General features: G+C 48.7%; 1 protein-coding gene across 1 annotated transcript in view; it reads right to left on the bottom strand.

Moving 5' to 3' along the window:
- LOC144169456 (neural cell adhesion molecule 2-like) overlaps positions 1-16892 on the bottom strand; it is a 181498-nt gene that overhangs the window by 22750 nt on the left and 141856 nt on the right. The window contains exons 3-6 of the mRNA XM_077698634.1: positions 15311-15485; positions 12798-12908; positions 4517-4720; positions 249-545 (exon numbers count right to left, since the gene is read on the bottom strand). Coding sequence (XP_077554760.1) covers positions 249-545; positions 4517-4720; positions 12798-12908; positions 15311-15485 — 787 coding nt within the window. The remainder of the gene's footprint in view (positions 1-248; positions 546-4516; positions 4721-12797; positions 12909-15310; positions 15486-16892) is intronic.

The following is a 16892-nucleotide window of genomic DNA, read 5'->3' as shown; positions in this document are numbered from 1 at the left end:
ATAGTAAAAAATTTGGACTCCTCCCTGCTACTGCCAGCACTCAAGCGCAATGTCCTTGCGTGTGTGCGTGTGCGAGTGTGTGGGTGTGCGTGCATGGTGTATGTGTTTGTGCGTGTATGTGCGTGCGTGCGTAAGTGTGTGCGTGTATTGACGCAACGCAAAAAGAGTGTTTGCCTGCGAGCAGCATGGCTCTACTCCTGTCGATATAGCCCTCCTGTGCCTCCACTCCCTGCACGTCCCGCACTCACAGTGCACGCTGAGGTCCCACTGGTCCTCGCGCACGGCTCCGGGCATGAGCCTGTTCTCGGCGCGGCACACGAGCGTTTGTCCGTTGTCGCTGTGCCGGGGAGTGAACTCGACCACGCTGGTGGTCAGGTTACCGTCCTGCGAGAGGTGCACGAACGCCTGCTCCAGCTGCACGCTGTTCTTCCACCAGCTGATCTCCGGGGGTGGCCGGGAGCCCCACACCTCGCACAGGATTTCGGCAGGAAGACCCGCAGAGATGGGCGTCTCGGTGCGCCTGATTTGCACCATAGTCGGTGACACTGCGATACACAAAAACGACAGGGAGGGATTTTTTTTTTTTTGCGATGACTTTTAACAACTGCCAGTACTTCTGTCAGAGACAATGACAAAAATATTTTTCCAGGTCGACGCATAACAAGAAAGAGGATGTTCCCTGATACGTCAATCAGTTAATCAACAAGTGTCTTTGCAGGTACCACAATTTCCGTGAGGTCGGGTTCAGACTGTTGCCGCAACTGTCGTGATATCTTTAAAGTTAAAGAATGACGTATTTTCACGTCTCGGCCAACCGAACTGCGTGACACGCCGTTTTTTTTTTAGGTCCATAGCTCTTGATATGGCTGTTACGTCGGTAGTCTGAACATAGCCAGATTCTAGTCACGTAGAAATAGTGTTTTCGTCATTGCATTTCACTTCACAGGCAAATAAAAAAGGATAAAGATGCCTAAGCAGCTCCTATTGTAAAGGCCTGGACCATAAGTGATGTGTCATGCTTCGCAGAGTATACTATCTTCCATGTTTTTCCCGATTCTGTGTGACAGTAGCGAAGGCGTATGAAATTTTGTAACATGAAACGAGTTTACATTTTCAGGAGGCATTAAGGAATGACGTAAAGTGACTAGCTTGTTATTGCAAACGTTCTTTGGAACTAAATTATGTCGATAACTGCGACTAGAGCACGTAAGCGTCTTTGGGCATACACTTGCCCTGTTACTCTAAATAACATATTAGGTGCCTAGCACAGCTTGCCGTCCGACATTTCTGATTTCACATTAAATTGGCTTAAATTTTGTTCAAGGTCTTCTGCTGCACTTTTTCGAACTCTCTTTAAACTCTCGCATGCTTGTAGAACACACTCAACACCTGCGTCGAGGTTAGGTCTCCACGAAGTACCCAAGGCATAAAAATATTCAGGAATGTTTGGACTCACGCGCAAGACTTAGCACAGCTGCTTTAGGTGATCATTGACTGCCACAAAGTTGTTTTAGTATCATTGTGTTGGCCTGGCTGATGTCAGCGGTATGGCATTCCAATGAACTTATGTACAGCAAGGCTTTAAGTGAGCCCGTCGTTACGTCGGCGTTTTCGTACGCCTCTCAGCAATCGTGACTTATCGTCTCTAGCGGATGCTTTGCACGCCGAACCTGTCGAAGCGCGGCCTCTTCCTCAGCAGTGCTAACTATCTGCGGCCAGGCCATGTAAAGTCAATGATCGCCTACAGCAGGTTCGACGTTGAAGTCGCGGCTCTTCTACGGTACAGAGCACATGCACACACACGAGGACGAACGAACGAGGGGCGTACGCTATGACGTGTCTTTCTCGCTATGAGCAAGTGCTGCCACGATACGGCGAAGGCTGGAGTTTTTACTGCGAGGTAGTATACCTCTACCATCCAAGCAAATTTTCGTGTCCACGCCAGGATAAAACGCCAGGCTAAATGAAAGAAATTACTGGCACCGCCAGGAGTGGTGAATAGAGCCCGAAAAGGGACGCGTCGCGACAGCCCGTCGCCTGACTAAGTAACGTCTACACGAGGGGACGGGGAGACAGACGGTGTACTCAACGAGCACAGCGGGGGGTCTACTACCTGCGCTTATTTAAAGCCCTCGTGTTCACTGCAACCCGCATGATGTATGATAACGACGTTCACGTGGATTGGATTAGCGGTGAACAGAACAGCGCCTTGGGAGGAGAAGGAGGAAGAGGGTGGGAAGGGCGCTCCTTGGCGACGACGCATTAAACAAGAGTGAGGGAGAGGCAGTTAGAGATATCACTTCTTAGCCGCGCGTGCGCCCTCATCCTAACTCTTCGCCAGACGCTCCTCTCCATTTTCTTTCGGTCACCACTGCTGCGTTCGGTCACTGGGTTACGCGGATGCCGCACCCGTGAAACCCAAGCAACATCTGCCAGAGCACTGCGCCCTAAAAGGGAGTCCGTATAGCCACTCATTCAATTCATTCCTGGCTACCACGGGTAGATTTGTAGAGCCACGTGCGTGAATTCAAGAGACGTCGCATGGGTAATCGTTGTGGGTATCGGTTAAAGCTTCGCAGTCCAGCCCCCTTCGCAGTGTGGATTGTAGCCATATTTTGTGGTCAATGTTCGCCAATCTCCCTAAGTGCGCATGCGTGGCTTGACGAACGTGCGCTCGAGGTACACGTGCACGAGGGCTCGGCCCTTCCTTCGTATTTTTTATCCCGGACACCAGTCGCTGGGGCAGTGACTGTCGATCGATGGTGCTGCTCTGCAAGGCTTATGTCGATGGCTTGCTACGTTACAGCCTACCAGTTTTACAGCGGCTGTCGACTTCAAGCAAAAAGCAGCTTGACGGAGCAAGAAATAATTGTCTGCGCGCCTGTCTTGGTCTGCCTAAGGGCACTTCGTGCACTGGAACAGTTGCGGATGCTGGTTGCTTGTCCTTGGATGTTCTCCGGCTGCAGGAAACAGTTCGAATATACCTGAGGCGTCGGTTGCACTCACAAACCAATGTCTTGGCCCGTAATGTACAGCGCAACGAAAATTCCAGCTTCGCAGAAGCGATAAACTCTATAAACATTTCTGTACCCCCTCAAGCACGACAAACCATGCCGTCTGATTTCCCTCCCTGGACTCTCTCACCCCTTTGCATAAACATTAGCATACCTGGTCTCAACTGCAAGAAAACTCTGCCACAATTTTGCCTCCTACAACTCGCGCTTGCCCACATCAATGCCCGATATTCACATATGGCCCACATTTTCACTGACGGCTCAACTACACCTCACGGTAGTTCTTCCGGCGTCTTCACTTCGTCGACCGGCAAAGCCTTGTCCTACCGCCTGGAACGAACAACCTCATCCTCGTCTGTCGAGCTCCATGCACTTAAACAAGCCCTGCGCTACATTCTTCGTGAGCCACCAGCAGAATGGGCTATATTCAGGGACTCGAAGGCGGCGTTGCAAACCTTACGGCGTGCCAGCTGCTTCAGCCTTCACGAGCATGTATCCCGTGACGTCACGTACCTGCACCATCTCGCCTACGTCGCCGGTCACCGAGTGACCCTACAATGAATACCTGCACATTGCGGCATTCTCGGCAACGAGAAAGCGGATGAGGCAGCTCGCAGAGGCCTACAGCTGCGAAATGTAAGAAACATTTTTTTTTTCACAAAACACGAGGCCGCGGCGCTAGCCAAGGAGCTTGCCTTGAAGGAGCGAAACCGCCTCTGGTCTTGTCCTGAGACTCGGCTCCCTTTCCTGCACCATCTAGACCCTGGACTCAGAATGATGCTACCAGAGCGGATTCCACGTAAGCTTGAAACCCTTTACCACCGGTTGCGTCTCAACGCAGCGCTCACGAACTCTTGCCGCCATCGCCTCGGTCTAACTGCAAACCCCTATTGTGATAATTGTGGATTGCCCGAAAGAGTAGAGCACGTCCTTCTAGAGTGTCCGGCATACATCCAAGAAAGAAATCACCTCGCAGAAAAGATTGAGTGCCTCAACCACGCATCAATATCTTTGAAAGGGCTCCTTGGACCCTGGCCCTCTCCATCGTCCAAGAGAAAAGTTTTGGTTGCTTTATTTGACTATTTACACAGAATCGGCCTCGCGGTGACAATTTAGAACTTTACGTGTGAGATCGTGTGGACTTTTAAGTCACCCCGCAAAGCCTCGTGTTCACTTTTCTTTTAATCTCTTCTTTTCCCCTCTTTCTTCTGCCCTACTTCTTTTGGGGCCTTTACTCCCTTCTCCCCATACCCGCAGAGTAGCATGCAGGAGGGAACATGCCGGCAAACCTCTCTGCTTTCATCTAATAAAGAGCTCTCTCTTTCTCTCTCACAAATTTTTCTGTGCTTTGGAAACAAAACTCTCTCTCTCTCTCTCTCTCTCTCTCTCTCTCTCTCTCTCTCTCTCTCTCTCTCTCTCTCTCTCTCTCTCTCTCTCTCTCTCTCTCTCAATAGCTAGCGTGTGTACAACTATGAGCACGATGGCGACGGACTGCTACTCACGGTTCAGGTCCAGCGTGACCGTAGCCTCTCCCTGGACGGACACGTTGTTGGAGGAGACGCACGAATAGACGGCCATCAGGTCCTGGCGGCGCAAGTTGTGCAGCGTCAGCGTCAAGCGTCGCACGTCGCCGGATGACGTCGCCATGGCGTTCGCGTACACGGGCTCTCCGTTGCGGCGCCACATCAGCGAGGGGGCCGGCTTGCCTGCTCACGCGTGGCGACCGCGAACAAGGAGGAAAAGAACCGTAAAGGAATGATTTGGATCCTCAGAACGCATGCCTCCAGCAACGATTAATGTTATAGTAGGAAAAGTATGAACTATGAACGATCGATTTATGGTTCTTTGCCACCAGAACAAATAATGGCATTACTGAGTCGCAATAAACCCGCGAGGTCTATGAACTTCAAGAATCTACCCAAAGCACGTACTCGCATTTGTTTTGAGGGCAATATTTTTGGTCCATGTTTTGTACGCAGCTCAGTGAACACGTTACGTTGTCAGTCAAGTGCGGACGTGGTCAGTCAAGTGCACATAGTCGGCATTCTGCTCCACGAGTTCCAATATAAAGTGTTGCCTTTTTGCCCAACCGTTCCGCACAAATTGCCGTAGCACCATACGCGTTCATCGCGCTCTTCTCTTCTCAAGCATTGAATGCCAAAACCTGCATATCGAAACTATTGCCGCCTTTTTCTCCGGGCAGCTCTACAAAGTACTAGAAGTTACAAAAAAATCCAGTGCTTTCCACTTTGTGCAAAAGGATGACCAGCGAAGCTTTGCACGACGACAGTCGTCTTAGCGACTAAATGTCATAGAATTTGTTTTCCGGATTGTTCCGCTAAAACAACAGCTACAGCCGTTTTCTGCAACCATTCTCCCTCCGTAGATGGCCATCACAGATGGTAGATGACACTGTGCAACATACAATGGGAAGAAGCCAGCTTACAAAGACCAAGCTTACACGGTCCCCTTTAAGGCCGGCTACACCTGTGAGCGCAAGTGCGTTACTGAGAAGACATTTTTAGAGGCAATATAAGCCGTCATATCAGATATGAAGGTGTAAGACCTTTTTTTTATTTTATATACTTTTATTCGATGCAAGAAACGAAGTTCTGCGCGGCGGAGAAAGCGGCTCCAGAAAGAGCATGACGCAATACCAACAGAGACTGTCCTCAGTGCCATCCCCAGAAAAGCTCCGCTGTTAAAAGCTTAGAGGTTCTCTTTAAGCTTATCTGTAAGGTTATCTTTTTGATGCAAATGTTTTTAATGTAGTGACTCAGAATGTTTTTGCTCTCGGGGACACCTGTAAGAGCGTGACGTCGAAGGTGAATGGCTAACATGCGCGGGACCACCAAAGTTGACAATAGTTCCAAGCCCCATAGTCCAGCCCACGCTGCCAGCGTAGTCAACGGCGCCGGACAACGACTCAATGCCATTACAGTGACCGCGACATCCATCCACTCTGCAGAAGAGACCGTCATAGCCGTAGCAACCACCACTAACAACGAAACCGCCACCATCTTAAGACTCCCTTCCGCATGCCAAATCAATAAATTGGGAAGAGTTTTTGCTCATGATTTCCGCCTTCTTAGTCAGGCACTCCAAGACACTCACCGAAATCTACAATATCTGGATACCAGGCCACGGTGTCATCAACGGCAGTGGAGCGACTCATGCCGCACTTTGCGTATTGGTACACTCAATCGTTATCCGAGATGGCGACACCTGTACAAGACCTACAAAACTGGCTGCAGCTGCTTAGAACGTACACAGGACTCCTTGCAAATCATTATCATGAACGTGCAAAATTCACGCACCCACACTGGTGCCTCACCAGAGAAGAATCTACCAACCTCAGAAGACTCCGGACCAACACCTGCCCCCAATCAGTTCTCAATCTTACGTCTTCCACCTGATCCCCGTCGCCATGCAGCCAGTGTCATAAGCCTTATACCTTATACCTTATAACATATGATGTTGGAGTATCAGCGAGCATCAAATCTCAATCCAATTCCAAACCTTACAATAGAAACGTGGAAGGCTTCCGCGGCCGGACTAGATAGCGACATTGTGCACTGCCTTGGCTTCGTGGGGACTGCCCCATGAAGCCAAGATATCCTGGAATTAGTATGCCTTCCACATTGTGTGGCAACCATCTCTTGCTCGTTTAAATAAAGATTTATTTAATGAATTGTTCAAATTCCGCAAAAAATGCAGCCTTAAAAATAGCAAAAGGTATCCCTTTTGAACTATCCCGTGTATTCAAGCGGAGTCAAAAGAAGACCCGTGCAACCTCCCCGTTTCGCGCTTTGTTTACCGACGGCAGCGGCTAGGATTCCTGGTATACGATAACATGGCTCGAGGTTTCGCAACGCATCCCTCAACCATTCGTTTCGGTGAATCGCCATTTCGCAAGCCTCCCTTGCTTCTGCGTTTCTATTTTCCCCCCTTGTCCGCCCCTCTTTGTAACGTGCCTAATGGCAGCGGGAGGGGTCAGTACACAACGAGCGGATCGTTCTCGTCGGAAGACATCAATTTTCGCGCCGTCCCCCGTCCTGTCTTCGTCGCTTAGTCTGCCTGCATGCCGGCCTTTGTCGACAACGCACGGTCTTCGTTGGTTCTTTTTCGAATGTTTGAGCCCTTTGCCAAAATGTATAGCGCGAGTGCGCGCGCGGCGGGAGTGTTTCTGTCAATAACGGTGTCTGCAGCGGCGATCTCCGGCTCCGTTTTGACAACCGTATTCTCTTCTCGGCCCGATATCGTAAAGTGCTTTGTTCGCTCCCGTCTGCTTGCCTAGCACCTTGACGGTCCAACCTTTCGTTTCGTCGCCGTATATAAGCCGTTTTACATCCCTGCACAAGATTTCTATTTCGGAACAAGTGTTTGTGACGTTATGTTCCCGGGTATTCTCACATGTTTTCGACCAGATCCGCCGGGAAAAATGTGGAAACAACAAAAAAAGAAAGAAAAAAAATAGATGCTACGAAAACGTACGCAGCTTGCCAAATGTTCTTTGTCCATAAAGTGCAACCACCAGCATGAGCCGTGGTCTTTTATTGGAATTCCGGTATACCACTGATGGAGCTGCGAAAAATCACTGAGCAAGTTTCTATCTAAATACCATAGTTTACAAGGCCTATAAAATCGCTTTTTACCACATTTGCTTAATTATCTCGGCGTCAACTGGCTTTTACTTCAACAGGACACCACTGCTGCACATAATGAAGCCATGTTCGAAAGAACATTACTATGAATCTTTTTATTTTGTTTTGCTTTTCGGGAGTAATATCTAAGGTAGTTCTTTATCTGGCGCAGCGAGAACGCTGGAAATAACCTAAACCAAATTTTGCGCCGTAGTTTGAGGATAGTTTTATTTATCTGCGGTTTCCCTGCCTCTATAAACAATTTGACTCGAATGATAGGAGTTGCGACCTTTTGTACGGATAACTTGGCCCGTACAGCTGTTGCTAGTGTACATGTCTCTTCGTTGGGTGGTTCAAATATGAATTGTTCCAATTTCGAGTATATGGTACTCGTCCATGCGTCCTCATTGGCTTGCACCTAGGGCGCCTCGAAGTGAGTTGAATCTGGTAAAATAAAGTTCACACTACTTATAAAAATCACAAAAATTATCAAACAAGATTAACCATCTTTCACCGCGGGTGGCGTTAGGCGATTGATTAATGACATGCTTCAAATCCACATAGCAACCCTCTCAGGGAACTCTTTACGTCTTTAACTTTTAACTGTGAACACATGCCGAGAAACAAGCCTTTATGAGGAGCGTGGATGCTGGTGTTGCTCGTTGATGACAAATTTAATACTTTATTTTGTTTTTCATAGCCACCGGAGTTCTAAGATAGGAGAAATACGGAATAGCGGAGAGGGGTCTAGGTTAGCGTCCGGAATCGAGATGACCGAAAACCAGGTAGGCACGACTACTAAACCGCCGACTACACGGCACGCCTGCTCGCCAATTAATACTCAATTGCCACTGCCGCCAACTCCCAATCAGGGCGAGACAACCATGGCATGACCGCAGAAGGGAACCCATTGCTATGTCGGGCTATTGACCTTTGTCAACCGCCCTTTTGCTGCAGGGTGGCTTGACCGTCATCCCCATCTACCAAATTTTTTCGCTTTACCAAACGCCTTCCTGTGTAAGTCTATATCTACTGCACTGGGGCCCCCCAGGAGGTCCTCCTCTCTTATTTTACCCTGGAACCAGCGCGGCGGCGATCTCTGATGGTATTATTACGGATTATAGACTCACACTGCCCCATCTGTCACGCAGCAACGCCAATAATTGGGTGAAATGGCACGTGCCCGAATGAACGCAAACGTTCAGTATCGGCCGGCCACCCGTTTTGGTGCTGAGCCATATAGCGTGCGCAGCAGCGCTGGTATTCGGGCGGCATTTGGGAGGCAGAAATAACAGCAGAAGCAATGGCACGAACGGGAAAGCCGACGGCCGTACCGAGAGGACATAGAGCGCGTGTCCGGCGCAGTATAATCGCGAGGTGGGGCGCCATTGATTACGCGTCCTGATTATGCGCGCCGGTGTTCCGGCGCGACGGCACAATCCGTCACCGACGGCCGGCGAACGTCGAAATCTGCATTCCCTCTATAACTACGCGTATATATGCCCAGATCGCGTCTCCCGCCGCCGCCGTGTCTGTAATGCGGCCGGATTGCAGAGTCCGGCGAACAGGGAAAAGTGGGCGCACACACACCGAGTCACACGTGCGTATGTGCGCATTTATGTATTTGAGTAGCAATCACGACGGGACAGTTTTGTTCCTTTCGGATAAAGCCGAAACTGTAAGCTGACGCCTTCGATGTGCCCGTCGCTTGCTCTTTCACGTCGCGTCTTCTCTCTCCTGCCAAAGGGATCACCAGCCGAGCATGTAGTAGTTTTCCTCCAATTAGCAGAGCAGTCCGCTTAATTCCTGAAAAAAAAAACTCAGTCTTCGTCACAGCTATACGGCTGTTTTAAAAGATTTCTTCTGGAAATCAAGTGGTTTTAAAATATTTAACAGAGATAGCCGCAAAAAAATTGCCGCAGCTTGCACTAATGGTGCAAGGCTTGAGAAACAGCGGAGCTGGGGGTCGACCTAGCTTCTTCCGGTTTTGCTATGTTTTGCTAGGTTTTGTTAGGCTTTTCTAAGCTTTGTGAGGTTTTGCGATACTCTTGCTAGGCTAGGATAAGTTCTGAGGGGTGAAGCCAAGTTTAGCCGGAATTTATCCGGCCAAGTATAGCCGTTCCGGTCGGTCCCCCACACTGACAGCTGATCTCACGGTGGAAGAACTTAGTTCACGCCGGTCCTCTGCTCGTGAACACAGGGCCTATTTTTGGGCCGACTGAACCCCGCTATCTCTCTCCTTGCGCCAGTCGACCCGCCCTCATTTCGCGCGTTCCCCGAGTAGAGTTGAGCCCGGCTGCGAGGCTAGTCCTCGACGCTGCTGGAAGCTGGGCCCGACGAGAGTTGAGCCCTCCGCTCTTTTAGTGCCGCGCGCTGCTTTGGCGCTCTCGCTCCTCGCCAGGAGGCACCGCGTGCGTCTTTTTTCTTCGTGTTTTTTGAGACGCAACCGAACCAAGCTCGAGCTTTTTAAAAAGCTCACCGTTAAAATATGAAGCCACACCGTTATATCGAGCCGAGCTATGGCAGCTTTCCCTTGGGCTCGTATAAACATTATGTTTGGTCGCTTTTTAAATTCTCAGACGTGCACTGACGTCTTCGCAAGGATTTGAACCAGTCCTCTCCACCTTTCTGAAAATTTTGAACCTTGTGTACAAATCTTAGGCGGTAATTATGTGGGGCAAAAATCACACTGACCGAACCAGGCTGAATGTACATTTCCATACTTCAAGGCCAGCTTGGTCTCTTCAGAAAAAAAAAAAAACATAGGAAGCGCCCAAAGACCTGCTGCTGCAAAGCGTCGGCATAAGAAAGGACAAAATATTGAACTCTTAAATCGTGTTGTGAAGACATCCATCTTGGACACCACGTACAAAGTGCTCTACATTCCAGCGAAGACAAGTGACCCAAGATAAACATAGCATATGTTAAGGAGTTTTTGGGGCACTGAATCACAAATTAAGAACAGCCCTCTGAAACAAAACACGGCCCAATTAAATTCACTTCCAACAAGAGCGCGGTATTGCCGATTAAAGGGACCCTGCAACGCTTTCGATAAGCACTTTCACTCGATCCTTCACGTCTGGAACCACTGCAAAAGCTATAGTTATCGCCAGCACGGAGCGGCACTGCGTGATTATCTCGTCGCACCAGATACGCCTTCCGTTTCTGCTTTGTTTTTGTGGGTTTTTTGTTTTAAGTTGCTATCGAAAAGCGTTCATTGCTGCAACTGAAGGAACACCGGCCAACAGCCCCTACATGGCCTTAGTGCCGTAATTCGAGCCGTCGGAGAACGTCAAGACCGGGAAAGAAAGAAATATATTTTGAGCGAGTTTACAAGTTATCTGACGGGCATAGAGCAGTAATTTTTGGCTGAGGTAATTTGCGACCCCCGAATCTAAGTACTGGGTGTGTGTTGGGTGGCTACGTTCTGCAAGCATTTGCGGCTTCAAAAAAGTTGTTAAAAGTGTTGCAGGGTTGATTGATTGATTGATTGATTGCTTGTAGGGTTTAACGCGCCGACGCAACGCAGGCGATGAGGCGCGCCGTAGTGGAGGGCTCCGGATTAATTTTGACCACCTGGGGATCTTTAACGTGCGCCGAAATCTCGTACACACGGGCATTTTTGCTTTTCGCCTCCATCAGAAAAGCGACCGCCGCGGCCGGGAATCGAACCCGCGACCTCGTGCTCAGCAGCGCAACGCCTTAGCCACTGAGCCACCGCGGCGGGTGTTGCAGGGTTCCTTTAAGCCAGGAAGCAATCAAGGTATCTGTTTCTTACGCCACACAGAACTTCTTCTTGCTTTACCTGGTAACGTGACCTTCGCGGGTTATTCATCGCCGCTCGTCTGTAAGGAGGCGGTATGGTATGTGCGAGTCATAGTAGAAGCTGGGAGCGCTGAAGGCAATCATTCTTGGTGCGTTAATTTGGATCTTTTTTTTAATGTTATAAAAATGGTCTGTTCCCGATACGTCGTAAACGTCGTGTTTCTTGCCGAAAGAAAGATTGGCCAGATATGCTGCGTGATTGACAAGAAAATTAGAAAACCGGAGAAGGACAACAACACAGGCGGCAAGACGAAGCATGGTACGCAGTATGTGCCTTGCGCACACTCGGTTGTCTATCGTCTTCCGCTGGCTTGCGGAAAGGCCTACATCGGGTCGGTGCCTCAACATCCGTCTATGTGAGCCCAAAAGCTTTTTGAAGGGCAGGCCTTACACGCACTTAGCAGTGCATTGTAAAGAGTCCGAAAAGGATGGGTGCAGGCCTCTCTTCGAAAAGACCACAGTCATGTACAGACACAAGGGAGGAACCCAAATTGAAGCGTACCATATCACCCGGGAGGGCTCCGTGTGTGTTAGCCAACCCTAATTCGCTGAGACTGCAGACTGCTGAGTTGGAATTTTTGGAACCGCACATGAAGTTACCATGCTACATTCCTCGTACTGTTTTTCAATTCTTTTACTGCTTTTTAACACGAAAGTTTTATTACCAGGTACACAAAGATTTGAGTGACGTCATATCCGTCACGGAAGTGACGCCAGTACAATTAAGCAAGTGGCCTGTAAAAGGTGCACCCCTGCACACCGGGTCTTCTTGCGGGGAAGCAACCTTTAGCACCAAAGAGTACGTTATACTTGGGGTTGTTTGTTTACGGGTTTTGTATTTTAACACGAAATTGTTTTATGCCGGGATAAACCAAGATTTCACTGCCGTCATATCCAGCATGGAAATGACGCCAGCACACCTTTGCGGAAGCGACCCACCATCAGGACGTCGTTCACCAAGCACACCCACGAGACAGCCGCCGACCCGCAAATCATGCTCAGCTGCAAATTTCGCTGCACGTTTCACTTTCGCGTTTCACCGATTCCTATGACAGAGGGATCGAATGCAGTTTTTACTGTTTTGGGTTTTTTTTTGTTTGTTTGTTTCGATGCACTCGTTCGAGAACATTGATGAATTGGCGTTTTCTCACATTAAAAATGCCTGTTCTTTCCTTATAAAATCCAGTTGCTAGTAGCGCGCCGTCCTGTGTTCTTTTCTACGTGTCGTCGTTTTTTGCGCTCATTCCCAAAATGTATTACCAACTCGCCCAACGTTCAATTGTGTTCGTTCGGATCTTTTTTCGAAAATACTTACCACCTCGGACCTCGCAGATGAGGCTCAGTCGGCTGCTCTCATTGTAAGGTCCGATTTTTCCGACCAGCGCGTTTCCCTGTCCGTCCATGATCACGGGAGGCTCGGGAGGGACTGGAGGAGACGGGGATGAGCGCCGCAAGCAAACGGTGAAAACAACAACAGCGTTACACGCAGAGCGCCACAAGGAACAGCCAAACGCGAATCCAACAGTATACGGCCAGAGTCAGCCACGCGACACGTTCAAATGAGCCGTAAAACAAGCTGAAGCGATTATAGCGAGTCGACGCCTCTAAGCACTCTCTGCTGCAGCCATGCATCTTAGTGTTACTTGTAGTTGCTGTACGAAGTGGGAGCAAAGCGAGTTACCGAGTCTCCGTTAATTGAATTCGCTGACAAGGACTGGAAAGGGATCGATTTCCATTCTCCCTTGGTTGTGTTTGTTGTTTGTATGGGGAAAGAGGAAAGGAGATGGAAGGTCACATGTCTATTTTGTTGTTTTGCGGGTAACGCGATGAACGCCTTATTCGTTTGGAAGATTACATTCGGGCGTCCAAACGGTACCAGCGGGCATATCCAGCCAGCGCTTAAGAAATATAAAGTTGTAACGAAGAATTTGTGGAAGGTATAAAGGCCTTCATTGCGTGCAACGAAATTGCTTTCTTCGTCATAAGGTTTGCAAATTTAGTTGGGAGCAACGAACGAATGTATCACGCGTTACGAAATAAATAACCTATTCAAGATCTCCAGCTACATAAACAATATTGTAACCATGTAGCGTAGTATTATTGAAGGCGAAATCAAAAGTGATCACATGAGCGGTGGACGTATCAACGATAACAGGCTGGTACAGCAAATTGAAACGACTTTGAAGAAATTAAGGGACAATAGCGGAATTAATAATGTGATCTGGAAGCAGCAACGTGAGTGCCGACTGCCGATGGCAGGAATAAACTAAAAAGAGGAATGATGAAGAAAATTTAGCTGGCCACAGGTGGTATTTAACACGTAACCTCCGTATTACGCGCGCAATGGTAAAACGAGGGACACTGCACTTCAGGCCTCAAAAAGACCGCGCTGACACGCATTTAACCACCGCTTCCTCCGAGGTCCCTTCATGGCGCCGCCGCCGAGAGAGCACACCAGGCTAGCTGCGTCAAAAAGTCCCTTGCATAATTTTGCCCTTTATTTCACTGCGGTGGAGAGGGTTTGCACAACTGGTGACGTGGCCATGGCATAATCATGTGACCGAAACATTTCTGCGCAAGGTCATCGCCCGCATGTGACACAACCAGTAGAAAAAAATGGCCGCATATATGCTCCTGTCGTAGCAAATCTCGATGAACGACGGTAGTCGACTGGTGCCCCTGCCAAGTAAATACCTCCCTTCTCTTTCCCGCCCTCCTCTCATGCTGTTTCTCTCCCGTCTTGTTCCTCCCGAGATAAATTCGCTAAAGTAAGCTTTAATTTACCGCGTTCCACTGCTCCAGATTGGATGCCTCGATGCCAGCGCTGCCGTACGGCGAAACGCGAGTGAATCGAGGCATCCTACTCACGCGTTTATAGAACCATGTTGCCCTACTCCCCGAGCGTTTCCAGCGGAACGTGGAACCTAACTAGTGGAACCTTTCGTTGCTGTTGCCGTTTGATTTCTTAAATGCCCCCAGGAGCTATAGTGGCGCGGACATCAGCAGGCGACGGTTTTGTGCAGTTGATGTAGCATTTCATTTGCTATCGCAAAAACCAAGTATTCATGATTTTTTAAATAAATGAACACTGCAAATATCACTACTGTATTGATTTTCTGCTTATATTTGCGCAATGTCTTGTTCTCGTTCAACGATGTTGACAAGTATGAACACTGACACCGGACTTGGACGTTTAGATTTGGCTGTGGGTCTATAAGACTATTGCGCAGCTTCTGTTTCACTTTCGCTGGGTGGCTGAATCGAGTCACAGACAGGCACATTTGTTGTGCAAAGTGCAGACTGCCCGGAGTACTTGGAAACTGATTGTTTTTTTTTTTGTTTGTTTGTTTTTAGGGCAGAGCTGTTACCACTAGTCGCTGCGGGCTGATGTGTGGTTTTGTAATAAATTCCCTTTTCGTCGCTGCGCGCTGATATGTGGTTTTTATAATAAAGCCTCTTTTCACACAGACAGGTATACCTACAGGCAGACAAAAATGTTTGCATTTAAGTAGGCCAAGAAACAATATCGTCTCTAAAAATGGTAAAATATCATGAATACATCGCTATATGCGGTGCCCAGGCCTCAGGCTCTGAGGAGGCCCAGATGGTCAAGTTGACAGACGTGGTGCCGGTGGGGCCCAGAACATTAGAACCCGTTTACTCCTGCCACTGCCCAATAAAAATAAATTCTGGGCACAAAATCGGCAGATAAACAATGGGCCTTTTCGTGTACTGATGATGGTAATGAGTTATTACAAATTCTAGAAGCTGCCAAGCAGCAACCTTCAAGAGCAGGCATTTGAGGGAGGCCGGTAGGGTAGGACTCACCAATGACTTGCAAGAACACCGTGGCGTTCCTCTGAGTGCCGTCCCGGAAAGTGACAGAACAGACGTACGTTCCCTTGTCTTCGTGTTTCAGATTGATGATCTTGAGGGAGTAGGGGTAACCCATGAAGGAGAAGTAGGCGCGGCCTTGCCACTCTTTGCGCGTCCAGCGAACAACCTGCGACGCAAGAAAAAAATGGAGAAATTGCCCAAAGTTCTATGACGAGGTATTCGGGACATGGTTGAATTCAGATAACCAAGCAAGCGATGACCAAACATCCAGAACAGAAAGGTGGACTAGGTTAAAAAAGACAAAACAATAAAAATCAGCCCTTTTCGACTGAAGGGCCATTTTAGATCCAGAGCTCTGAAGAAGGGCCATGAAAAAATACGAGGGGGTGCTGCTGCTGTTAGTGATAATAGTTAGGAAATGGCATTATTAATATAGTTGTTACTCTAAGAGTACAGTGACAGTTCTAGCATCAGAAGTAGTAGTAATAGTAGTAGCAGTGGTAGTAGTGGTCGTTGTTTCCATTGCTGCTAGTGTTGTTACTGTCGGGCCTTTGAAGCAGTATGTTACATCACCAAGTGTCGGCACGTTATGCGTTCTGGCAAATGACAGACGGCAAATGACAGACTCTGCAGTACCCAGTGACCACATGGCAAGGCGATGCGCTCTGCCAACGTCTGCGGCAATGCCCTCTCTTTGACTGCGCCGAAAACGGCAGCCCGCTCTATACTGCGAAACATTGGCAGCCAATTACTATGGACTGCATATTTCCTACTTCAGAATTATGGTGATGACAGGGTGACGCAATGAGGCTTAGATTTTATCGCCAAGTTGTGTTCTTCTAAGGTCCCCTTCGGATGCGACATAACAAAAAGGCGTTTTCCTCCGTGAGACCACCTGTAACGACTGTAACACAAGGTTGTTGATAACACCTACACATCTGTCGAGAATGATTTGCTTTAAATACTTCTCTTCGATGATAGCAGCAAACTGTTTTTAGGCAAAGCCTCTTAGGGGCTCGGGCTGTCGGCACCTCCTGTCGTCGTCGCATCTCGTATCATATAGTCGTGGTACTAAAACACCGAGACACTCCTTTTGCAACGTCTCGTGCAAGAACGATTCATCTCCGTGGTCGAAAACGCGTACTAAATACACAACGGGACACTCGTTGCGCAGTGCCTCGAGCTAGAACGCTTTGTGCTTCAAAGACACGAGATATTTACAGCAAAGCTGTATACCTCTACCCCCGAACGGTTTCATCGCCGAGGGCAATAACGCGAAGGCGCCAAGAATATACTTATACACCGCATGATTTGACCCTCCCCAGGTTTCACGTTAGTGGAGATGGCCCGGGATTTTTCTTCCCGTTGTTCTTGTTTTTTCTTTGTGCTTTATCTCCTCCTTTGTTTTTCTTGCCGTCATTCCTAGGGCTAACTTATGGGTATATGAAAACGGTTAAAAATTATCAGCGACAACATTAAAACGTACAGAAACACTGCGTTTTTGTGATATCCACAGCCTTGGTCCCGCAGAAGAGAAAGGGGACCAAGGACCCGGTTACCGGGTGCCGTGGGA

This window comes from Haemaphysalis longicornis, unplaced genomic scaffold (genome assembly GCF_048455015.1).
Source record: "Haemaphysalis longicornis isolate Haplotype H1 unplaced genomic scaffold, Haemaphysalis longicornis Haplotype H1 scaffold_2, whole genome shotgun sequence".
Taxonomy (NCBI): Eukaryota; Metazoa; Arthropoda; class Arachnida; order Ixodida; family Ixodidae; genus Haemaphysalis; species Haemaphysalis longicornis.
This window is presented reverse-complemented; position numbering and strand designations above follow the sequence as displayed.